This window comes from Takifugu rubripes, chromosome 9 (genome assembly GCF_901000725.2).
Source record: "Takifugu rubripes chromosome 9, fTakRub1.2, whole genome shotgun sequence".
Lineage (NCBI taxonomy): Eukaryota > Metazoa > Chordata > Actinopteri > Tetraodontiformes > Tetraodontidae > Takifugu > Takifugu rubripes.
In genome coordinates this window covers 2,944,030-2,969,344 of record NC_042293.1, presented here as the reverse complement: position 1 = coordinate 2,969,344, position 25,315 = coordinate 2,944,030, and the positions used below count along the sequence as shown (strand labels likewise).

The following is a 25,315-nucleotide window of genomic DNA, read 5'->3' as shown; positions in this document are numbered from 1 at the left end:
GGTCACATAAAACACGCAATCTGCTATTAGTGCTGCTTGTAAATCCTGTGATTGAGCGGACCGTCGTGGTCGTGTCGTAGAGGAGAGCACATGCAAAGATCAGATCCGAACCCAGCCACAGACAGAGTGAACAACACAGATAAATAAATAACTACAAGAAATTGCGCGGCATATTGTCACATTGTCAGCCTCCAGAGTTGTTCGTTCATAAGTGTGTGGTCCTCACGAGCAGTGATGTGACACATGGCCAACGTAGGTTTTTTTCTAATGCCAACTACCGGTAGCTTTTGTGGAAACGACAATTGAGGCCCGATTGAGAGTAAATGCGGCACAGCCGTCACATTCTGGTTTCTGCAGTGTTGGACTTTAGGTTCAGAACGCTGGTAGGCTGAGAGCACAGACTGTACCTCTATGCATCAGAGCTGGGCTGAGGGGGAGACTGACAGGTGTCCTCAGTAGGAGAGCTGTCTGCTGTGCCTCTAAACCAGGAGAGAGGACACACACAAACACACACACACAGGGAGGGTGAGTTAGTAAGGACAGAAAGCCGGAGAAATAAATATTAGGAAGTATTGAAGGGTGAGGAGGGTGTGAACAACGGGGAGAGATTTAAAAGAGTGTAAGGGAAGGAACAAAGGTGCAGTGAGTGAAACATGAACACAAACCAGCAGAAGACAAAAGTGACATCATTTGGTTATGAGCATGAGTCAGGGTTTCAAAACAGAAGCCAAATCACATTATTATCCATGGGTTTCATTCAAACGTGAGAAACACTTCAGCCGACAGGTAAAACAGACGACGTGAAAACGAGATGCTAAGACGCAGTCGCCCCCCGAAACCATCGTCAATTCAACCTTTAGCGCCGTCGCTCCCGACTGCTGCCGCGTGTGAGTGCGTCTCTTACCCACTCTGCCAGTTGAGGATGTGCTGTGGGCTACAGGGAGGGGTGGGTGTGACTGCTTGTTCGCTGGAGGGCGTCATACTCCTCTGACTGTGGGGGGACGCAGCTACGGGGAGAACTGACAATTAGTTGCTACAGGAGACAACACGTAAAGGAGGAGACATCTAAATATAAACAAAAGGCTACAGTGAAAGGGCTCAGGGGTGGTGTGCTGACTGAGCGGGGTCACGAAGGTCACGTGACCACACACGGAGCCTCGTTGGCGCAGCAGGCAGCGCGTCAGTCTCATAATCTGAAGGTCGTGAGTTCGAGCCTCACACGGGGCAACAGCTTTTTTTTTCATTTCAAGCGAACAGAAACTTAAATGGAAATCCTAATAAACATAGTCTCACTAAACCAGTCAGTCTTCATTAACTTAAGCCCATAACGCTTCACCTAGGAAACCAGAGTTAATGTCAAGAAAGACCCACCTGGTGAACTTTTGGCGAGTGTCCCGACTCGACTTCCCCGACCGTGTCCCAGCGTTCCTTGCTGCGACCCAGTCTCGGAAGACGTAGATCCTGAATGTGAGTGATTCCTGTCTTTCAGGCTCCCTGAGGACCTCTGATACCAGCACCTCAGCTCCTCAGAGACTGCTGCCCTGCCCCCACTGCCACCACCCTCTCGCCCCAATGATGGAGTCCGTACGATCTGAGAGCGAGAGGGCGTGAGTCTCCCGCTGCCCTCTCCCCCTTCGTCTCCTCCCCAGGCCTCTTTGTAAAGTCCACCGGCCGTGTAGGAGCTGGAGGTCTTGAACTGAGCCTTCACGCTGTAGTGGCCCTCCTGGTCGCTCTCCAAACTGCGCACCACCACAGGGTTGGGGCTGCCCTCCACATAAAGTGGGTACTCCTTGATGCGATACTGGGAGGAGGGCTGGCTCTGGCTGTGGAGGTAGATTCCATGCTGTCCCCCTCCCATCCCACCTGCACCAGAGCATCCACCAGTTCCATTTTTAGCTGCCAGGTTTGGCATGGAGCCAGAATTAGAGGAACCTAGATGACCTGCAGATCTGGATGGAGGCCAAATAAACAAGTCTCAGTTCTTAACTCTTCCAATTTAAGATAGTATATGTGATAAAAGAAGTGGTACACAGGCTCACCTATGTCTTTGCCGCTGCCGCTGCCTGGCTTTGGAGGGCGAGTCCTCTCCCAGCGTAGAGTAGTTAGGGTTGCTGCCAGGGGGCCCACCGGAGGGGTAATAATGCTCTGAGCTGCTTTGGCTGGTGCAGGAGGAGCAGTCATCTAGTGGGTCAGAGCCATTGGAACTGCGTCCTGGACCCAGAAAGAAATCAGGGCTGCCCAGTGTGCCCAGGGCATGAGGGTGCGCGTCGGAGTCAGACGCCAACAGTTTTCCTTGGGACTCGAGGCTTGAGCTGCGGTTCCTAAAGTGCTGAGCGAGGCTGTGCAGACGGGTGGGACTGATGTCCACTGACCTATAGCGTGTAGAATCATTTCAGAATCTTTTCAACACTGACTGGGGTTTAATAATATGTTTCCAAAATTCATACAGGCGCTTCATTACAGTAAAACTATAAAACTGACCTGGTGGAATGTACATAGTGTGGGGTTCTGGTCTTAAGGTCTGGGGTAGATGGCATGCTGGACTGGGAATTCCAGTGAGGCAAGTTCCTGATGGGGCTGCTCTGCAGGGAGTTACTGCCCCCAGCTTCTGTGCTGCCGGAGCTTGGGAAACGCCGATGACTTGAGAAGAACCAGAGAGGAAAGAAAGGATTTGTGATTTCTTATATGCCCAATCCAACGGAAAGAAATCATTTAATTTACGAGTTGAACATTTGGCAGGAATGGATACATTTGACTTCCTCTTACCTTGAGTGTGAAGAGCGTTTTTTCACTTTTTCATATGGCTCATCTAGTGAAGATTCGCTCCACATTTTGGGTTTAATGGGCGACTTATCATAGTCTGAACGTGTGTAGTGCATGTGTCGCAGACCGTCCAGGGACTGCGGAGGAGGAGGCCGGCTGTGCGATGGTGGCCGAGGAGGGAGGCCCTTGTGAGGAGATGCTACTGGAGAAAAAGTGGGGGTGCCTGTAACTTGAGGATCATCTGAAGGATGAAAAATCCCTTGATTAATGTGGGACATTAAAGAAAATATACGATTTTATAATGTAACATTAGTTCGAGTGAGACTCACCGTCATCCAAGACCAATGCATCAGATAACGAGCTGTCTTCAGAGCCAATATTCGCTTCTACAACATACAGAAACAGAAAAGTTAAAGGTTGACCACTTGCTAAAGTCAGAACTTATGAGTCTGCTAGAACCAAGTAGGTAACAAACATCTGAACAAATCCACACAGACTGACACACACATGTTAAAGCAAATGCAGCAAGCACGTGTGTAGTCTTCAAGCTACAAAGGAATGTCAACAATGTAGCTCTGGGGTCCACGAGGACAGAGGTCAGATATCAACAGCCCCACAGGCCTCGTTGGCGCAGTAGGCAGCGCGTCAGTCTCATAATCTGAAGGTCGTGAGTTCGAGCCTCACACGGGGCACTGCCTTTTGGTTAATACAATTACTATACTGGCGTTGTGTGAGCAGAGAAGAGCTAATGTGGTGTTGGTCCAAGCTAACACAAATGTACCTTCTATGATGAGCGAAGCCCTCTGAGTGGGTTTCTTGCCAGAACGAACCCGGTATTCATTAATAGAGTTCTCTATCTCCTGCAGCTTCTTCAGCGCATTCAGATAAGAAGTCTTCCTCTGTTTCTTCAGCTTCTTGCTGTTCACATGAGGGTCACTGGCCAGGCGCCTTGCTGCCTCCGTGATCTGGGACTGAATAGCAAACTCCCGCTCCAAGCGCTCCAGTTCTTCTTCCTGGGACAAGAATGAGCGAAAGCATGCAATGTTTGAGTGACCTCAGCTGGGTAAGACGCAGGATTCGTCCACAGCTGCTTGCGCGACTCTGCAGACACATATTCAGACAGTAACTCTCCCATGAAACATATTTGGATAGACACACAGCGGCCCGGCTAGAGAAAACAGACGGTGGAAATCCTTTATCTTTGTTGCAGCACTGCGATTTCTCATCACTTCCCGCTCTAATGAGAAACTCTGTCCCCCCAGTAATAACAAATTCACCATTAATCTGGCCTCCTTTCTTCTACGCTGACACTTCTGAGATTTGTAGAGCAGAGACATGTGATCCAAGAACAACAGACAAAACACTGAGTGAAACACAGATGATTAGTCAAGATATAGGTGAGGACACAGATTATTTCACTTGCCCTCAGACAGGCAAGGCAGTCACGCATTCAGAGGGCAATAAACCCTGAAAGACCTCGGTTCTAAAAAATTGTTCCTGGTCTCACTGTTGCCTGGGTGGAGTCTGTTTCCCCGTGTGTACATTTTTAAGGTGTTTTATCTAAATTAAGACACAATCCCTCTTTCCTTCAAAGTCAACTGTGGAGTCTTTTCAATATATACTATCTGAGCAAGACACACGCACGAGCGCGCTGCCAATGCACATACAGGCAGGCCCACAATCCCACTATCAACACTTCCTGTGGCGAGAATGCTGCCAGACTATTTTTAGAAGTTCTGCTGGTGGAAAAACTACTCGTGGCACAAAAAGGGAGCTGCACAGCTACTCTCAGAAGGGCTTCTTTCTGTTTCCTTCACATAAATGAATACAAATTTTTTTTTAAAAAAGCCCAGGCGCAGACAAGCATGAAGAAAAGAGGGAATTTTTGTTTTGTTTCAGGCATTAACGGTTTGTTACTTTCGACAGGACAAAAATTCACCTCTCCCTTGGGAAGAATTTTCTGCTCGTCCAGTTTGAAAGCAGTACCGATCTTGCGTCTCACTGTGGGTGGCTCCTCTCCGGGATCCAGAGGATATTCCTTAGGAAGCTTTCCTGTCAACTCCTACAAAGAGGACATTTTAGGTTTAAAAGAAGGGACTAATAAATATTGTTTTCGCTTTTGTCATTAAAACGGGCTGCGTTCCTCGTACCGCTTCTCTGATGCAGATGCTCTTGAGTTCTTCTATTCTTTGTTTGAGTGTTTCCTCCAGTGCTTCCTGTCTGGCCCTCAGCGCTGCTAGCATGTCTTTCTTAGCCGTCTGAGAGCTGTCGGATTCCTGAGAGCCTGCAAGTCATGGACAAAATGTGATTAGAGGGCAAAAATCAAGAATGCGTGTGCGATGCGGTCCTGTTTTCGGTGTGTGTGTGTGCATGCAAGACTGAGAAGAACAAAACCTGCATACACCTGCCAGCCTGACAGGATGTTTACAGGGAAGTGAATGGAACATTTCGATAAGGAAATTGACATTCAGTGGTGTCTTTGTGTGTTTCAAGACAGGAGTTGCTCTGGACAAAATGACGCGTATCCTCGAAGGCCCGACGTAGTGCCGTGTCCTTTCAAAAGTTCATTGCTGGGAACAAGAACACCACCCCCCAATCTATTTATGCTATCAATGCATCTATTGTTTTACAGGAATCAAATTAACATTGTTAAGTTGCAGTCAGATTACTGTCCTATAAAGCATATTCCCACAGGCAGTTTTTACACAAGCATAAAATGCAAACATCATTTTAATTGCCCTTTACTAATTGATGCTTGGTTTGGTCAGTTGCTTGCTAAAGCTCCTTAGATCCCACCCTGACATTGCTTAAAATGTCAGACATGGTCTTAATTCGTGGACAAGGTTAATTTCACAGCCACACTGATGGAGACAAGCAGGCTGCTGGGGGAAATGCACAAATGTGACATCGCAGCTGCTGCGGCCTGTTTATGTTGCCGGGCAGAGATATCCCCCACTAGTGGGTCATGAAAACATGTACATGTATAGAAAGGAGCGACAAGCATGAAGAAGGTATGTGATGGTGGAATTTCGATAGAACGAAGAGAAATAAATGCCTGAGGGTTAGTATAGATTTGTAATGGTGTAAAGACATGTTCCTCTGGGGGATTAGACAAGAAAAAACATCAAAGATGAACTAAAACAGTGATCTTTAATCAATTATGGCCATTAAGATTGTAATGCTGCACCTCTTCTGGCACACCCACTGTTCACAGCTGAATGATACATCTGTGACATGGATCCTTAGAGGGTCCGTTCACATGAGCTTTACATGTCGGAATACTCAGGACAGAATGACCTCCTTCCGTGAGCAGCTGCTTCTGTCTCTCCAATGAAGCCCCCATGAGCAGTTACATGGTCCCCATCACAGATACATGGACGTGGACATGTTATATTCCACCGTGTGTAAATAAAGTTCTACGTGCTAGCTAGCTGATCTCGCCAAATGGTCATGTTCATCGTGTTTCACTTTCTCACAGACGTGCACACACAGTGGACTGACCTGAGGACAGCAGACTGCCACTGCTCCCGCTTATGATTTTGCCCTTGCTGCCCATGTTGGCCAGTTTAGAAGTCTTCAGAGTTCCCGTTTCCGTCAGGTCTATGGCGATCTCGCTCAAACTCCGCGCAGCGTGGATCTTAGACTGGTGGAAGATGGACGGAGCGGATTTATCAGTGCTCATCATTAAGCAGTTTAACTGCAACATTCTGCTTGCTGGATTCGCTGAGCCGTGTCTGTGGGTCTATGAACCGACCTTGCTCTGCTTGCGGTCCAGGTAGAACTGGTGTTGGCTGATCGCCATGGCCCAGATAGACTTGATGAGTGCAGGACAGGCGTACCACGTGTGCACAGCGATGCCACTGTGACCAAATGTCCTTCTCGTCACCGACGCCCTACAGTAGGAGCGGACACAAAGCCTCCTTATATACACTGAATGCACAACATAGACATACAGATGCATGCAGAGATATATTAACACCCTCACTACTGCTTCAACAGCACCAGACATAATTAAAGACTGCAGAAAGCAAACCTGGAGGAGACCTTTTCAAAAAGCCACACACGATTCCATTGTATACTCATCCTTTTTTCAACATGCAGCTTTAGCCGAGCAGCAGCACAGCTCACCCTAATGACAGCCTCCTTTAAAGAAAACACCGCTGCTCCCTGGTTCACCCTGTTACCCGCCTTCCCTCGCTCCCCTTCCCACTGTCTGTACAATAACACTCGACTTATGGAGCCATGTTAAATAAACACCAGGAGGTCACTTCCTTCGTACAACAACTTTCACACAGTCATCCACCCTTCTGTGGTCAACAATCACAGGTTCATACAGCATGTTTGTGTTTGTAACTAGACAAGTGAATTAATAATCACTTAAGCCTATCAATCTCTGCCAAGCTCCCAGGGGACATCCCTAATAACTCACCCCATTGCCAAGACAAATACCACAGCTATTAGTGAATTTGATTCTAATCTCTTTTCCTGCACTCTTCTACATGTAGCACCAAGTTTATTACGTTAACATATGGAACAGTAATAAAAAAACAATAAAAACTACTGAAAGGTATCCGCAAACCTTTTTTTTCCCTTTCAAATTCAAGCATAATTCAGAAGTAATAAATCACAGAGAACAATAAAAGTGGGAATCAATTAAAGAGGAGATAACAAATATTCACACCGGCTTAAATCTGTGATATAAATTTACCTCCTGGGGTCATGAACTTCGACCGAAAACTTCTTCTCTCGGAAGTAGAGATTTTCCAACTGCCGCCATTGGAACACCTGAGGTATCAGAGAAATACACGCTCTTGAGGGCTGCTCACGCAAAAAACATGCTTCACGTGAAAGTCCATGCTGAATTCAGCCAAATCCTCAGTCCTATTTTACTGTAGGTTAACAAATGCACTACATAAGGAGAAAGCACCCTGAAGAGAGCTGCAGGAGGAGGAAGAGAAGAGGACCTTGTCAGGAGCTCTCTGATTAAGTCCAGACCAGCGTTGTCCACAGTTGATCCCTTCCTTGGATGACTTCACTTGGAAGAAAGACAGTGTCGGAGGAGGGAGGAGGCTTTCTTTCCTCTGCTAGTTTTTTTTCTCTCTCTCCTTTCCGTCCTCTTTACAGACCATCAGCTCCTCTTTAAATGCAACCAAAGCCAGCTGGGCGAGAAAGTTCTCCCTGGGACATGCTCTACACCGTGTGTGTGTCTTAAATCCTCCCAGGCACAGAGGAACAGAACATTATGAGCCCATGGGTGTTCTCCATCTGTAGGCGTCCGTGTGTGTTGGAGGGGAGAGAGTGTGTACAGTTGGGTTTGCTCCTCTCCTGAAGCTTTGCTGGGAGAATTGTGGAGGGGGGGGGGCGTTTATGCCTCCACTCCCACTGACCCCTCCTCCCTCCCTCAGGGACTGTGCTTCCTGCCTGGAGCTCTGTGGTTGGAAGGTGTGTGTGCATGTGCGTGAGTGACAAGGGGTCGGGGAGGAGTGATGAAGGGGGAAGGAAGCTTTTTGTGGCCCCAGCAATTGAAATACCCCTGCTTTGTTTAGTCAGACCTGAGCGCGCACACACACACACACACACACACTCACACATACACTCACACACACAATAGCAAGTCGGAATCTGTTTCTTGTTACAGAAGGAGGGTGGGTGATTTCAGACCAGGAGTGGGTATGCATTTGTCAGCTGCAGCAGACATGCAAACACACACATGCAAACTTTTAATGTTCAAACTGCGATAAAAGAAAGGAAAAGACAAGTTGTCAATATTAAGACTAAGGGTAAAGTAAAGGCGCATATGTTCAGAAAAGAATCTAAGGGGAAGTAGAGAAGAAACAGGTCATAGCCCAGACATTTTAACTAGCTTGGAATACAATGAACAGGGAGATAAGAGGGAGGAAATTAGATAAGAGCAAGAAATATGACGTGATGATGAAAAAATGTTAATGTAGTGATCACTCCATACACAGAGGAGCACAAGCACGTTGGAAAAAAACTGGCAGTCTTATTAAATCTGCTGTTACCATACCTTTTTAACAGGGTGTGACCTGCTAATGTAGCGTGGTTCTAAATATAGTAAGAAACTGCGAGTGTGTGTGGTCATCCTCGGGAGTGAGCAAGTTTTTAGAAGCAGGTTTAAGAAACAAACCACATTTTACATCAGCAGCACTGATGCTTTGGGAGCTAATGTGTGTGTGTGTGTGTGTCCGTGTGTGTGTGTGAGAGAGAGACTAGTGCTTAAATATATATTCTGTAATTGAAAACCACTTAGAACAAGATGCAATGAAGTTAGATGGAGGATATTTGTAGATACACAAGTGTGAGCTACATTCGGAAATTTGAAACTTAATGGTCTTCGGTTCAATAATATCTTAACAATAAACAAGCTGGTGGGACAGAGCCTCATTTGCCAGGAAGCTGAAGGTACACAGGGAGGATGTGGTTACAGCATGATAGATATGTGATAGTGGTAATTCACATCTGTTGCTAAGGCCTACATCGTCTCAAAATGACATGACCATACACCCAAGCGGGCATCCATTACTGATGGCAAGGTCAGAATCCAGATTGTGGAAATGGCCTCTGTTCATGTAGCTCACTCCATGGGGATTACAGGAAGAATGGAGTTTAAATAGCATAGGCCTGTGCCACGACAGTCAGGCCAGATATTGTTGTTTTCTATAACTGGAGCAGAGGCTTTCAAAGGCTATTGTTCCAACCATGGGTGGAGTTATGGTGCGCAAGCTACCAGTTGTCGTGGAGATGCAGATACACTCCGGGGAACTTCCTGCTGTTTGTTTTGGTGGCAGCGTTTGGAAGGGTAACGTTTATTCCAAAACTAGAAAGAACAGCGAGAACCAATCAAATTTAATCAATTCTGAACACTGCATCGCTTCAGCGCAATCATTGTTGCGTGCACATATGGTGCAAAAAATATAAATTAGCATGTACGGTGGTATTAACAGAAAGTGCATGGTACTATTTGTTTGAACCTTGAAGCCTTCTCACAGCAAGTCCACCACCACACACAGCCTATAAAATCTGTGTAAATGAGTTAGAACACACTAATGAGGCACTAATAATGTTTGTGGTTCAGCATTAAACCTGTGTGAGAGCCCACGTATGTGTACTCTGCGCGACCTGCGGTAAGGAAAAGGGGGAAAGTATTTTAAGTTCCGCAAATAAATCTAGAGGACGCTGTATTTAAGATCAACAGGAGCTCCCTCCTTAAAAGTCTAATCAAAAACAACTGTCGGCAGTACAAAAGGTGAGAAATCTTTTATGAACTTGGCTTAGAGACTTATAGTTTTAGAAGATACGTTTGCCAAAAACCTCAGCTTGCCGGTTTTCATAAATTAGACTACTGAGTCACAGAACTTCAAACTTAAGCGATGACAAATTAAATAAATATGCTCCACCGAGTCAGTGATTACTGGTACCAGACAGAATGACTCACTAACTTATTAGCTTTTGTAATATGCTGATAAGTTTGATCTTACTGTTGGCTAAAATGGTGCGGATTACTATGAAAAGCTACAATCACGTCCCTCTTCTCACACACATTCACATTTTAAGGTTGCTTAAAATGTGAATGTGTGAGAGAAGAGGCAGAAGTTAGCGTGACAAAGATAAGAGGAAAGTTTCACAGACCCTTCTTTTCTCTGTCGTAACATGCAGAGTTAATATATGTTTTAAAAAAAGGACATTAACGTCTGCAGTAAGAGAGGAGACTTTTCTGTTCACCTGAAATGTGTCTTTATCAGGATGCACACAGACAGAACACAATGCTTGTGGCAAACAGGAAAGCTGTGCCAGACAGGAAGTGTTCTTCAGAAATGTGAGTTCAGAGTTCATTCTAACTTTTATGAGAGCTTGGGTGCATGTTATCGACCAACAGTGCATTAGTGTGTGTGAATGCCTTGGTGGTCATTTGGTATGCAAGGATGCTGTTAACCCCGTTAACGCTCAATGAGACTGAGCAGAACGTCAAAAATCAAGGCCATAAACAAGGTCCTGGGTCAGGGGTGGGTCAAGAAAGGTTTCTGCAGATGACCCAGTGGATGCATCTACTGGGAGGAGGGTGCATTGATGGTAACACAGAAAGAAAAGCAGAACAGGAAGCAAAACATTCCTAGACTCAATGTCTCCAGTCAGTATAATATTGTTAGTGTTATATCTAAATACAATATCAAGGCTCACTAAATAAAAAAGACAGTTGGAAATAAGCACACTGCTCTTTAAAACAATAATAAAAACTGCTAAAACATAGTCTGGAGGTCATAGATCTTGGAGTGGCTGAAAGCTGTGCAGAGAAGACTTGGATGTGTGTTCCAAAGCCGGCTCACCTTTCTGGGTTTGACTTTGTCCTGGTGGTCATACTGAAAAATGCCTTTATAGCTCAGACCCAACCACCATGGGATCCCCTGCTTGTCCTAAAACACAGAAGCAAACAAGAACCCAATGACTGTTTAGCAGTAAGCAATTAAAAAAGAGTAAAATACTATCAAGGTCTGTGGTTTATGTGTTTATCTGAAATAAGAAAAGGCTCTAAAAATCTGAAAAGACTTGTAAATCTGTACCTTTACAGCATAATAATGAACTCCATATGTTGGCAGAGACTCCACAATACTCATGTAACTGTGGGGTGCAGAAAGACAGACGACGTTACTGAGAACACTGCATGTGGACAGATAAATGGAACAAGACTACATTTACAAATATTTACACGCTTACTTTACAATAGCTTGCCCTCTGGACTGCCCACTGAGCTTTTTATAATGCTCTATGACCCGATCCTCACTGTAAGACAGAAGAACAAAGGCAACAATTGATGGGAACAAATGAAGGGGAAAACATGTAGGAAAGGTTTTCTGGAAAATGAGCTGCTCCCTCACCAGTATGCCAGAGACGGGTGCTCCTTTAAGGCCTGGGTGGGCAGCGCAGGCAACTTTTTTAGGTCAGATCTGGTTGCATCATTACTGGGAAAGAGCAAACCAAAAAAACATGGTCAACAGTCGTTTCCTGCGTAAGCAATCTCACGAGAAAACATGTGCGATCATAACTGGCTTCAGTAAAAGCTAAAACATCAATAATAGACACCTTTTTGTGTCAAAGGCGAGAATCCATTTATTACCAAACAATGAAAATTGGTAACAGGATGTAATGAATGTCAATAAAGAGGATTTATCATCAAACTGATATAAAAAAAAGGATAAAATAGAGTTAATTAGACAGAAGACCAAAGAGGCTTGGCCTCAGATTGGTTTTTCAGAGCTCCTGCAGCAGGAGACCTAAACACTCTGCTCTAATCCCCCCGCCTCGCTCCAGAATTCTGGGGAAAGCCCTGGGAACATGACAACATATGAGCTCAATATCTGGAAGAGCTCCCATCCACCCTCTTTGGCTGTTCTTCAATGTGTGAATACAGCTGTAACATCTGGACTGGTCGCTGTCCAATCGCATTGGCATATGTGGTAAAGCACATAAACCTGACAGCTCAGTTCAGACCCCTATGACACTGAGACGTTACCCAAACGGAGAGGGAAAATACGTCTAAACTGAATCACCTTTTCACGTTTTCGGGCCTTTTGAAGAGCTGTAAGCGGAGCTTTACTGTAATATGTCAGCGAGGTTTATAGTCTAACTACGAAAACAGGTCAAAGCCTCCTGTGCTTCTCGAGATGGGAGGTATCTTCATCTTTGTATGTGTTGAAGGCAGGAATAAAGAAAGGGGGAGAGGTGTTAAAGGAATGTCTCTAGAGTGTGTCAGATTCCCGTCCTCGACAACAGATAATGTTTATTTACTCCTTTCAAGGGTGGAAATGAGGTCAGAGGTGATCCATTCTGTAGCATTATCTGGTTACAGCAAAGGTATGAGTGGATGAGGGGTAACATAATTTTCAGCTGACATCACTGAATTACTGAATGGAGCTCAAATGGAAGGAGAGCATGACTCCACAGCAGCAAGGGGAAACTGTTGATGCTCACTGGAGCAAACCCAGGCTACAGCCTACAAGTGTATTCACACTATTTAAATAGATTCCAACACTGACTCAACCCCACAAACAACTACTGCGCTGTAAATGTAATTTAAGTGTGTGTTTACCTCGTGAAGTCACCTTTAGCCTCCTGTAGAATAAAGAAGGAAAGAGAACATTGATTAAAAAAAGCAGTTATGAGACTTGAGCATACAGTCAAAAGCTTTCATTTAGAACTTAATTGGATAAAGTGACCCGTTTAATCAGGAAGCTACAGACAATCTGGGACACAGCTAAAGAGTTGCAAACTACTTTTAAAGTAAGACTCATTGGAAATACTCATGTAAAGATACACCTATAGAGGCAGGACATCCACAAGAATACACATAAATAACAAGTCTCATCATACTTGTAGAATATAGGAAGCCAGTTCAAAGACCACATCACTGTCCACTTCAATAAGCTCCTGCAAAAAGATGGAACACGAAAAGTTAAACTCATTTCATGTCATATCCCACTACTGACTGCTACAAGCAAATAAATACAGTACAAACGATACTTGTGGTAGGCTCTACACCGGCCTCCATTCATCAGAGAAACTATGCCCTTCCATCTCCGACAGCTCCTGCTCTAGTTTCTCTGCTTCTGTCTGTAATTTCATCACATCTTGATGAAAATGGAGCTGTGATTAGAGGTAAATGAGGTCTGAGAGGGGCTGGGGGGATTAGGAGGGGCATAACTCTGTGCAGTTTTAAATTCTACTGTGACTCCATTTGTCCTCTTGCATGTGAAGGTGAATATTCCCGAAAACAACCCGCAAAAACTGTTTTACCTTTTTTTAATCAGTTTTTGTGTTTGAAGATTGTGTTTCGACGACACATATACATGGAACTGCAGCTTCCATGGGAATGGGGAGGGGGGGGGTAAGGTTGAGTAGGCAATGAGTAGTGGGTCAATTATTCCTGGAATGTTTCCTTTACAACCCACCTCTAAATGAGTTGGGAGATCAGACAGTGGGGATGAAACACTAGACAGAGCAAACCCACCCTGACTGTACCACCCAGGATGCCTACAAATCCTTTTACGTTCCCAAAGGGGCACAGAACATAGCTTTCACTTGATTCATAGAAAATGTATTCTCAGTGACCTGCACTTATATTCACCTAAACTTTCTGTCCTGCTGAAATGTGGAAAATCAGATCACTGCTCTTGTAACTTGTAACCACAGTTTGTGTTTTATCTGAATGATTTGACTGGAATTAATCTGCTTTTTAATTGCCTTTAAGGGCACCGGCGCCCTCTTCTGGACATTCGAAGCGGTTGTTTTACACCAACGTGTCTGCTAATTATTGGAGCTATTTCAGACACCCTTAATTATCTTTGGTGGTAGCCATGGTGACAATCTGGCACATTTACAACAATTACATTCTAATCTATCTGAAGGCTGACTACACACAGTACTGAGTAGAGATTTTATCCATATTTTAATTCCCTCATAAACAAGCAAAGTAAATTTGCTTAAGCACTGACAGATGAGCAAGGATTTGCTTAATTCTTTGCTTCAGATATGTTTTCTGAGATTACGCCACACTCATTTCCTGTTAGACAATTTAGTAAAAAGTACTGCAAGATGGCTTCTCTTTCTTTCCAAACACAAATGTGAAGAAGTGGGTTAAAGTGATTATTGACCCAAATGATCACTTTACACTATTATTAATTTGAATTACCAACTGAGTACGTTTATGAATATTTTTGACACACACGCAAAATTGTACATAATTACAGTCACAGAATTGTCCTTGTAGAACAAGAAAAAATCTGAAAAGATAATAAGAAATTACATGTTTACCTTGTATATGATGGACTTGGCATTAAGGAAAAACAACTCAATGGTAGCATTGTCCTTCAGGTAGGATATACTCTCTATATAGAACCTGCGAATACAGAAGGGACAAGTGCATTTCAGTGCATTTGGGTGAAAAACTATCATATATATCTAGATGCAGATTATGGTATTTTAACAGGAAAATGTGATTATATAGTGTAATATCTAAAACGAGCAGAAGGGGGCAAACTAACAAAGGCTGATTTACAGTTATATATACAATATCCATAAATTCCTCTTAAATGATTTCTATTTGTCACTGCAATGGGGGCAACAGCCTATTACAGCTCATTCCAGTATATTAATGCCCTTATTCTTACACAAACACTGAATGCACATGGGGTGGAATACACACATTTGCCTCCCTACATTACCAGCAGTGTGCAGCGAAGCACATAGAGTACTTACACACAGCACAGTAACCCACTTCTGGCAGAGGGGGCCAACATAATAATGCAGTCTAAATATAGCTCATCATGCATCCAGAGCTGAGGGTATACTATGAAGCTATACATTTTTAGCTCTTCCCTGGTGAGGCAGTGTTTTAATTCACCACACATTAAACACTTGCTATATGCAAACCCATGTCCAGCTGTGCAGATTTTAGTGCTTAGGAGTGTACTTTATTGAACTAAAATGATCGAGGAGGATCAATATTGATGGGCTTAATCATGTCATTGATTAAGCTACGGGAGAGAATGACAGAAGCCGTGTCAATATTTTGAGTGAGAATTTAATTAAAACCACCACGTTGAATGGAGGTACTGGAAACTCTCCTGGATGGTACAAGCACACACAAAGCCACACACTCAATCTGCAGTAGCTTCGACTGGGAACACATTCATTGTTATGGAAACCCATCTAGATAGGGGCAAAGGTGCAGGCCGACGTTAACAGGGAGACGGCTTGTAATGTGCTAATGAAAGCAATATGTCCACCTGATCACAGATTCAGGCCTGACATTTGGGCTGATCCATCCTCCATTTGAATCCTGAATGTGTGCATCGGTGCCTCCCAAAAAGGACGGGTAATGTGTGTGGGGCTGCTGTCAGTGTGACATTTTGAGAGATTGAGTCTAGAGATTATTCTCAAATGTTGAAAAGGGGAGGCGGCTGTCCCACCACTGCTGTCAAGGTCCACTCAGGAACGTATTTGTCATGTGAATACACACATGATGACTAACATTCCAGATGTAAAGAATTGAATTACTATATATGGTTCTAACGCTGGTCCAAAATGATGTCATTGTTTAAAAACCAATAAGTGTATGTGCTAAAAATAGGCAATAAATTGACCTCATGCCAATGAATTGAAGTAAATGTCAACCTGGAAATGACCAAACATCGACATTGTTTAGTTGAACTGATGTGCGTCATGTTACGATGGAAGCTGTTAACTCACGGTGAGCGTGACATTAGTGTGATATACTGAGGACTGAAAATGCCAGTGGGCCTAAAACAAAGCCTTGGTGTGTGTGTGTGTTTTGTGGTCTTTTTGATAAAAGCAAAATTGGCTTGAACTGATGCGATTGCTTCAGTACAGCAACAGGATGAAGGCAGCACACACAACCTCGTGCATCATCAGTGTTTTCCGTAAACTGACAATGTTTTCTTTACCTTACCACACACACACACACACACACACACACACACACACACAGTGGAAGCCAGTACAATAAATAAAAAGCAGGGGAAACGGGTCATCACTGTTTACCATTGTTCAAGTGTTGACAGGCATTCTTGAAAAAAACCCACCAAACAAAAACAGAGTTCAGCCTCTGCAGCACCGTATTTGGATGCAACACACACTGATTAAAGCTTGAGAGGCTCTTGATTGGCCCCGCGGTGGGAGTTTAATACCGGGGTCAAACATTTTATGACCAATTTCCCCAGATAATCTGGGAAACAGGGTTGGACTTACTTGACACAGAAGTAAAGGACGATGGGACCAGACTTCTTGGGAAACTCATGTTCTAATACTCTGCGGTCCAGCTGCAGCCAGCTAAAATGGCCCCTGTTTAGACAAAAAACAAACAATCAGTGCTATTTTTAAGATGCCTGCATGACTAAAATTACACACAAAAGATTGCTGCTTCTTTTTAAGCCTCGTTTTTTTTCTGGTACCCTCCCAACTTCCATTTTTTCCTCTCCATATCCAGCAGAGAGAAAAACAGCAGCGACGGCTAATCACCTTGGTAACCCTACACAGTCTCCTGGGCAACATCTTTCTCAGACGCTCCTCCTTCTGTGTCTGTCTTTCTTTCATTCCTCCCCCCCACCCAGACCAAAGAGAGGTCTGAGCTCATCGGTCTGCTCTCCTCACACACAGGAACAAATCTACACATCACAGATGGAGTCCGAGACAAATCGGACGGTTTTACTGAACTGACGCTGCCTCACGTGGCTGCTCAAATGCCAGAGGGCAAAGGTCAGGCGTGCTTGACATCATGAGATAAAAGTAAAAAGGAGAGAAAGCCAAAGCCGAGGCCATTTTTGCCTGTATGTAAATCACTTGTTTGTTTGCATGAGGAGTTCGGCGCTGTCCTGGTTGGGACGCTTCTGTCGTTCAGGGTCAGTGGACACAATAGAGATGATTTGAATGTCATTTTTGCATTTCAAGCTCAGGAATGCCAGGCCTGAACACAAGGACAGCCTGAACTTTTCATAACTGGGAATCCCATCGTGCATCAGTGGTTCATAACTATATTCCTGAAGACCAGAAACCATAGTAATATATAATACGGATGTATTTCGCTACATTTAACTGTGTGAACATTTCATTAACTGGCGTCCATTCATAGTCTGGACATTGTTTTGAGGAAGTGAGTGTGTATGATGATAGTTTCAAATGAGATTTATTTGATTGATAACTGCCTTCAATTGGGACTTACGTTTCATCGGTGTAAGCAATTCCAAAGTACTCTTTCTCCTTCAGATTGAAGTGGGATGCAACAAGGTCCAGAAGGTCTTTAGCCATCAACTTGGGCTGCAGGGAAAAAGAATTATTTTTAGAAATGGTTGAGTGTAACCAGGCTTTTATGGATGACTGTATGGATGAATGTATGGATGGATGCATGGATGGAGACTTGGCTCTGGACTCAGGTACAGGAGTTACAAAGCCATAAAGCACGCACGCACAGCATCTGCTGCCATATGCTGCTGGTTTGTGACATCCTGAGTAGCAGCACACTCCACCCTGAGGTTAACCATGGGCGTGCCTCACTGCCCAGATTTTCATTACACACACACCCACACACACAAATGTACACTCTATGATCATTACTATATGGTCACAAGGCCATAGAAATGGAGGCACCTCAGAACATACAGGACAGGGCCAATTGCATGTGCATTCGAATGCACAGATCAACAACACAGTGATACTGTGGGCGCCATTGTGTTCCTGCTGGTATAACTGTTGCCTTGAGGTCGGGCATATTCAACTCAGCACACATCTACAGCGACAGGAGATACTAAAAGCTATTTAAAGAGAAGGTGATGTCATGTAGACAGCAATCACAAGCACGCAGGCACACACACACACGTATGCATGTATGTGTGCGCACATAAACACCAATGCGGCGCACTCCAATGACCTAGATCTCATACAAGCACAACGCCTACAGTGATCCTGTAACACAAATTGGCTCAGGAGAGAACAGATGCCACAGAGACCAAAACTGCAGGAGAGTCACATGTTTTTTCTGGTATCTAACTCTCTAACCGTCTCTTTCTTTGCTATTTTATATGCTATATCACGAGCATTGTTAACTTTTTACACGAAGCCACAGACGCCCGGCTGCAGAATTGGTTTAAAACGCACAATGTGTTGTCATTTGGGGACAATCTGGATAGATTTCACGCATTGATGCAATAATTGATAAATCCCTTGTGGTGAATTCCGGGGGGAAACCACTAATTCGAAATGCAACCACAAGCAGTCAAAAAAAGTTATCATGTGCCAAAGAAAACCTATCTACTATGTCAAGAAAAAATCTGATAACATGTAGAATGTTACGCAACAAACGCTGATTTAATCTACCACATCCATTCATGAACTGGCTCCACTTTTTTTGCAGAGCATGAGAGCAGCGCTACATCCATTTCAGCTTATCAAAACATTTTGGTTCTGGAAACCTTATGCCTGTAAGCAGGCTGACTTTCTGGTATTAGCAGTAATACTTGTTTTGGTTTAGTCTGTATTCAGCAGGCTCTTATTACCACACAGTATCAATTTGCCTACTGTGCATTCAAGCTGCCATGTATTTGTACAAAAGTAACTTGGAAACTACAAAATATTCAGGGGGAAAAACATGCAAACATGTTGGGTTCTCCTAATTGACATCTTCTGATCCAAACCAATAACCTGGAAATTCAGCTTATGTGGTTGATGATAGATAGCAACATGTGTAATAACATAGTGGAAGATACTGCAAGTGATACAAAATGTGAGTGACAGGTAATATAGCTACCAGACATCAGTATGCAAGGTACACTGCAGTGAAGGCAGACGCGTGCGTAAACACACACACAGACAGTAAAGCCGTCTGCCTCTCTGCTAGCCTAGACAGCATTACTGCTAATTGACATTTAGATTGTGTCTGCTCAGCAGCCCAGGTAAACCAGCAGCATGAGAACTGCTGGGAGGTGCAAACGAGGGGCCGGACGACCTAAACCAAAACTCCTAACAGTAGCTCACTCTGGTGACAGCGTAATCTTGTAACCAACGAGTGTCAAATGCTTACTAATACCCAGTAAAGCCAGTCTTTGGCACATAGACAGGGAAAAGGCCATGTTGCGTATACATGAATCTGTAAAACTTGCCTTTCTACAGTATAATCCTGATAAGAATTATCACCATAAAATGGTTTCTAATCATTAATGCAACAAGAACATTACTAGAATGTGTGTGATTGCAACTTCCTGCCTTGAGGACAGACCGCGTGAGAAATAAATGGAAGCATGAAAAGGGATGGATACAGCTGTTTCAGCAGCGTCAGAAGATTCCTGACGACAGCGCCAGGGTCGGCAAGATTACAGCGAGCGGAGACAACAGGCAGAAACAGGATACGGAAGGATAGAGAGACAGTTTAGGGGAGCCGTAAAGAGTCCCAATCTGAAAGAGAGGATCAGTTCTGGCAGAGTAATCAAATCAGAGAATCGGTACAGCCGTCCTCCCCCGTCACCATTTTGCCTTCTCTCTTTTCAGCCGCAGCTCACCTTGTTTTCTCTCCCTTTCAACCTTTTAATGTTCCTGTACCAATCCTTTCCTCCACTTCTCCAGTTTCAGGGTGACTGACTCCTTTCGTCTCTCTTTTTCCAGTAGATTTAGGTAACAGACAGACCCCCCCCAAGGAATTGTAAGGAAGAATGTGACCTTCTAAGGACATTGCAACACAAAAGGCCACATCATTCCCAAACATTCTAAACCCAAATTACATGTAGGATATTAAGAAATACCCCAAACTAGGTTTTGCTGGAGAAAATTCAGTCTTGAAAGAGCTGTGGCTTAAAATGGAATAAGAAACTGCTGTGTTGTGGGTACTGCTGAATATCCTACAGAAAGACCTGATGGGAGGATGAAAGGCTGAAACAAAAAAGGGGGGGGGGGTATGGTGCTTTGTTTTCCCAAGACTTTTTGCAGTTAGAGCCATGTGAATTACAGAGACATGTTGGAAGAATAATAATGATGCTTGGTTATGGAGAGACAATGTCCTTAATGATAGGCTGTTTGGAATTTCTGGGAGGATAGAAGTGGGGGGGGGGGGGGGGGTCGGATTGGTGGCGGCACGCACAGGTTATGCAGAATTCCGTATGTTGGATGATTTCTGCATATGAATGATGAAATGGATGAAACTGTATAACTCATCCTAACCCAGCCAATAACAATAATTGTGTAATGTTTATGTTGTAATTTTATTTCTATTTTATTCTATATTAATGTATATATGCTTATAATGCTTATAATATGTATATATTAAATTATGTATATATTATATATATGCTTATAATATATGCTGTATATATGCTTATAACGTTCTAATCTTATCTGTATTTATATATTCTGTTTCTATACTTTGTATAGGTTGCTACTACAATTCAATTTCCTCACGGGGATGAATAAAGTACATCTTAATCTTAATCTTAATTTCAGGATGATGAGAACAGGTGAGTGTCAGATCAAATGCAGTCACTCAGTATCAGATCGGATCCCACCATCATCTCTAGACACACTCACCTGCACAAGGAGCTCCAGCTTCCTGTCATCCAGGAGATGGACCTGACATCTCCGCCCCTCTGTCATCTGTGAATTAAAAAATGATATATATATTAATGACATTTCCAGACTTTTCTGCTTCTCTCAGACCGTTTAAGGTCTGTTAAGGAAATGTATAGCAATCAAGTCAACAAGTTTAACTGACAACACAATAGACCAGCATAGCAGCGCGCTGCTCTCTTCCTCGTGAGCATTGTTTGCATTCCTGCTTGAGCAAGAAATCCATTATCCATCACTTGACTCCTGCAAAAGTGTGCGATTCTGCCTGCTGGAAATGTTCGCGCGAGTGTTTATTTGTGTTATTGACACAAAGCTTGCTGAATAGCGCGCCAAAAAAAAAAAAATAGAGACAAGGATAATATCCGTGGGCCATGTTCAGGCATAAACACTGAAGCAGGTGCGACGATGAAACAGCCAACTGTTGCCAATCTGCACCCGGCGCACACGTTAGAACGTTCATTTCAGATGACAGTCGTCAACACACGTCTGACACTCTCGCGATTGCATGAAAGCCACGCAACCAGGTGACAAAGGTTTATTGTGCTTCAAGTCAGAGCATTCTTTGGCTGCCTTTTAACAGGAAGAGGGGGCCCAAACAACGACCCGTCCCACACTTCCTTTATGTCTGGGAGCTTTGGTGGGATGGAAGCTGGTGAGAAACATGTCCCAAAAAGCAGCAACAGCAAAAGAGTAACCAGTTTGTAACTCTTCCCATTGAGGATCATATAGCCACCTGGGGCAACCCCATTGAAATTAGGTAAGGGCGTGTTCGCAACACTTTCTCGCCACTTGTGCCAGCTTGCACTGAAAGTGGCGGGTTGGGGATGAGACACCTGTGGGCAGAGGACTGAAGATGAAGAGTCCTAAAAGTTGTTTTAGCATGGCTTCACCCCTCCGCTCGCCATTGATCTACTGCGGTTTGAGGCTTTGGATGGGCTGCACCTGTGCACACAGCGACTGAGACACACCCACGGTCGCACACATGTACACGCACAGACCCACATGTTTTTAACTTTGGGTTTTTTCCTCCTCCCACCCTCCTCTTTTGAGTTATTGCCTTTCCCAAACCTTCCATATTCACTTGTGCTTACAGATAATCAGTCCTGCAATGTAAAGCACTTGAAAAGTTGTCTTTGAGGGACTGTAACCAACACACACACACACACACACACACACACGAACACACTGCTTGCACTTGGGAATGGTACAAAGCTTAATGTCTTGGTAAAGCCTGGAGGGTAAAACTAGGCAAGTCAATCTGCCTGAGACAGATGCTTAATTGCTTTAATCTAAAGTTCACTTTGTGGTGTAAGATGCTGACTTGCTTCCCATAATATTCATGGCAAATGCCTTGTATTTGGCCCTAGTTTCATCACCTCGTCCTGGCGCTTCTGTGATTCACAACTCTCAAACATTTTTCATCCATTAGCAGCCAGCTTTGAACTGACTATTATGTGCTGTCCGACTCACTTGCATGGAATTGTGAATTTCAAAGCTGTGAGATGGCAACTTAGAGCATATAAAGCAGCCATGTCCACAATCGTGTTATTTACGCCGGAACTGACAGCAGAATCACAGATAAACACACGCGGAGGCACATTTCAGTGATGCTTACCATTAGTTAGTTACCTTGAAAATGCTTCCACACAAACACCAGCTCCAAATGGGATGAATTAAAGGCAAGTTAGTAGTCCCAGAAGGAAATATCCAAAAACACCCCTCTTTCCAGCCGGCCTCGGGGTGGAGGCACATCAGCATCCATGTTAGTGACCATTAGTTAACGTTAATTACAAGCGACGCAGTTGATTTTGTTTCCCCGGGGTTCTCTATGCGCTACGAAGCGCTACATCGCAATTCAGTCTGATTCCAGCCTAAAGCCGATCACGGAGCGCTTCCCAAAGCGGACTTTCGCCTCCCAAGAGCTTCTCCCGGTGCTATTCCTGCGCGTCCAACCCCTCTTTCCGCTACCGGCACCGCGCGCGAGACGCTGAGCGAACGCGCCGCGGACCGTACCAATGGTGAGCGCCCGCGGGGGGGGGGGGACCGGCTGAGAGGCACGACCGTACTCCGCTGGGTTTCCACTGGCCGCCTGTTTCCCCACTGTCACCGGGGTGGCTCGGAAAACACGGGAATAATGCAGGCAAGATGTGGGGGCGGGGAGAGGAGGAGATGAGGGGAAATTTTCTGCAGAGGCTTGCAGCCATGAGAAACTGCAGATCTCTCCCTCTCTCTCTCTATCCGTGCGTGCGTGCGTGTGTGCTGTGAACAAACCCAAACAGACAAACCTCTACAATGAACCATCACGATGTGCCCTAATCTTATATAAATCTGAAATAGAAACAATAGCACTACACACCAATATTACCACTGCTCACGTGCATTATAGGAATTGAGCACGCCTGCTTTAACATGTGTCATGCACATTGTGATTTTTATAGACCTAAAATGGCTACATGTTACTGAAATAAAACTTAAGCACAGCCCTGGTTTGGCTCTTCATCTTGGAGTTTCCTGCCTCCACTTTGAAAACACAGATCTTGTTGCCCTCAGGTTTGGCTTGCCTGAATGATTCCTGGCCGTAAGTGGACTGCAGCCTTTGGACTGACTCTTTAGTCTTCTCCATCTTCTTGTATGACCTAAATTGGCAACTTATGTTCATTTAACCCAGCTGGAGCAGCAGCCCAAGAAACCACAAGTTAAAATAACACAATCAGTCCAATTTTTGGTACTAAAAATAGCCTGGCTGGTCTAGCCATATACCTTAAAAAATTTAAATAGTTTTGAATGACTAAAGCCTTTTTGTATTATTGTATAGCCCATCGAAATGTCATGAAAACATTGTAAAATAACGTTAAGCCCATGTCCATTTGCATACATCTCTCTATTAGGATGCATGTGGTAAGCTGTTTGCATCAGGAACACGACCACGCTTATCTAGAATTTGCAGATCTCCTTGTGATAAATGTGCTGAAATGGTTTGGATTCATCAGCTACAGAAAGATGCAAGGTAACTTGAATTTTCTTGTTTGGACTGGACTATTTATTTTGCCATAGCAAAATTGTGCTCAGTTGCAAAATGGTTATGTGAGGTTACATGAGGGGAAAAGGAGGTGTATCCTTTTCCCTCTTCCTGAATCTTTTTTTTTTTCCTCAGGATATTTTTGGCCTGATCCAGACACCGGAAACTGGCCTGTCCAGCTTAAATGTCTCCAGATGACTCTCTCTTTGGCTATAATACATACAACTCTCTCCTTGGCTTTCCCTGGTCAGACATAGTTCCCTTTATTGGTAGCTTCCTCAGCTTGCTATCACAACGGCCCTGTTGTTTGACCACTGGAAGAGAGGGAGCAATGGAGAGAGCAATGGGGGATAGGGAGAAAGGGAGAGATAGGGACAATGCCAGCAATGAAACAGGAGAAACTAAATGGAAAAGAAATGAAAAGCAAGAAAGAAGACCATGTTAGAAGAGCCTGCACATTTAAACTGAAACCCCGAATGCAGACTGTAGCCGTTTGGAATCAATACAAGGATCTTATGAGAAGCTGAATGAAAGGAGGGAAGGGTGAAAAGATATCCAATGAAGGCAGGAATGCTGTGCTCTGAACTTGCTATCCAAAAAGCAACCTCATACATTTCTTTGTCTTGAGACTGCAAAATGTTTACTTCAATAATTTTCATTGTCAACAGTGAGGAACTATTAATAGTAAGCACACCATCCTATTTTCACTGGTCAACTGGAACAGATAAGGGGGCAAAACTATGGATAGATTCTCACTCTCTCAAGAAAATAGCTTAAAAAGCAGCCAAGAAGACCACTGCACACTGACAGAGAGAATTCAACTGCATCGTTGTCTATATACTCACCATCCACTGAAGTGTGGATGACCTTGATGTCCTGTTCTTGCACAGTCTTACTGCACGCTTGCTGCATCTTGCTGCTACGGGGTCATGTTCCAGCTCCAGCAGTGAACACCGCTCAGACTAAGTTAGACCGCGGTGCATCTCTCCAATTCCCTGCTCGATGAACTGCATTTCTCAGTGGAAGTGAAATAGCTCATCTGTCTGAATTTGCCAACATTAAAATTGTGTACCGAGCAGCAAGTTTGGATTGGGTTAAAGACAAAAAGTCCTTGATTCTGTTCAAGAATGCTAACTAGCAAAAAGAGAACGACACTTGATGACTCATACATTCTGTATTGATAAATGGTACTGATTGATGGTGTCGTAATGGACACATAAATGGTGGAACCATTTAATAAAAGAAGTTTTTGGGTGATTACCAGGTCACAATGTTGTTCTTCGCTGAAGTAAATAGGAATCTGCCATACACACGAGAGTACCCCAACTCCCCTTTATCAAGTCTACGCTCCAGTGCTCAGCCCAACACCCCTGATATCCAAACACATGGCCACCT

At 44.1% G+C, this 25,315-nt stretch overlaps 1 protein-coding gene and 2 non-coding genes across 12 annotated transcripts in view; 2 read left to right on the top strand and 1 right to left on the bottom strand.

Annotated features, from left to right (window-relative positions):
• Nucleotides 1–25,315, bottom strand: part of frmd4a (FERM domain containing 4A) — a 72,793-nt gene that overhangs the window by 2,873 nt on the left and 44,605 nt on the right. For 5 of the 10 annotated variants that reach the window (XM_029841375.1, XM_029841376.1, XM_029841374.1 and 2 more), the window contains exons 2-23: nucleotides 20,863–20,928; nucleotides 17,516–17,610; nucleotides 16,546–16,638; nucleotides 14,590–14,674; nucleotides 13,150–13,206; nucleotides 12,869–12,891; nucleotides 11,658–11,741; nucleotides 11,497–11,562; nucleotides 11,343–11,400; nucleotides 11,109–11,195; nucleotides 7,472–7,548; nucleotides 6,518–6,659; nucleotides 6,265–6,406; nucleotides 4,914–5,047; nucleotides 4,703–4,825; nucleotides 3,545–3,776; nucleotides 3,093–3,149; nucleotides 2,767–3,004; nucleotides 2,482–2,640; nucleotides 2,040–2,372; nucleotides 1,372–1,949; nucleotides 905–1,007 (exon numbers count right to left, since the gene is read on the bottom strand). In XM_029841375.1, coding sequence (XP_029697235.1) covers nucleotides 905–1,007; nucleotides 1,372–1,949; nucleotides 2,040–2,372; nucleotides 2,482–2,640; nucleotides 2,767–3,004; nucleotides 3,093–3,149; nucleotides 3,545–3,776; nucleotides 4,703–4,825; nucleotides 4,914–5,047; nucleotides 6,265–6,406; nucleotides 6,518–6,659; nucleotides 7,472–7,548; nucleotides 11,109–11,195; nucleotides 11,343–11,400; nucleotides 11,497–11,562; nucleotides 11,658–11,741; nucleotides 12,869–12,891; nucleotides 13,150–13,206; nucleotides 14,590–14,674; nucleotides 16,546–16,638; nucleotides 17,516–17,610; nucleotides 20,863–20,928 — 3,032 coding nt within the window. Of the gene's footprint in view, nucleotides 1–407; nucleotides 480–904; nucleotides 1,008–1,371; nucleotides 1,950–2,039; nucleotides 2,373–2,481; nucleotides 2,641–2,766; nucleotides 3,005–3,092; nucleotides 3,150–3,544; nucleotides 3,777–4,702; nucleotides 4,826–4,913; nucleotides 5,048–6,264; nucleotides 6,407–6,517; nucleotides 6,660–7,471; nucleotides 7,549–11,108; nucleotides 11,196–11,342; nucleotides 11,401–11,496; nucleotides 11,563–11,657; nucleotides 11,742–12,868; nucleotides 12,892–13,149; nucleotides 13,207–14,589; nucleotides 14,675–16,545; nucleotides 16,639–17,515; nucleotides 17,611–20,862; nucleotides 20,929–22,516; nucleotides 23,031–25,315 lie in introns of those variants that run through there. The other 5 variants (XM_011606937.2, XM_029841372.1, XM_011606936.2 and 2 more) reach the window with 5 other exon arrangements.
• On the top strand, nucleotides 1,155–1,227 carry trnam-cau (transfer RNA methionine (anticodon CAU)). The gene has a single exon. It is a non-coding gene; the product is annotated as a tRNA-Met (tRNA).
• On the top strand, nucleotides 3,383–3,455 carry trnam-cau (transfer RNA methionine (anticodon CAU)). The gene has a single exon. It is a non-coding gene; the product is annotated as a tRNA-Met (tRNA).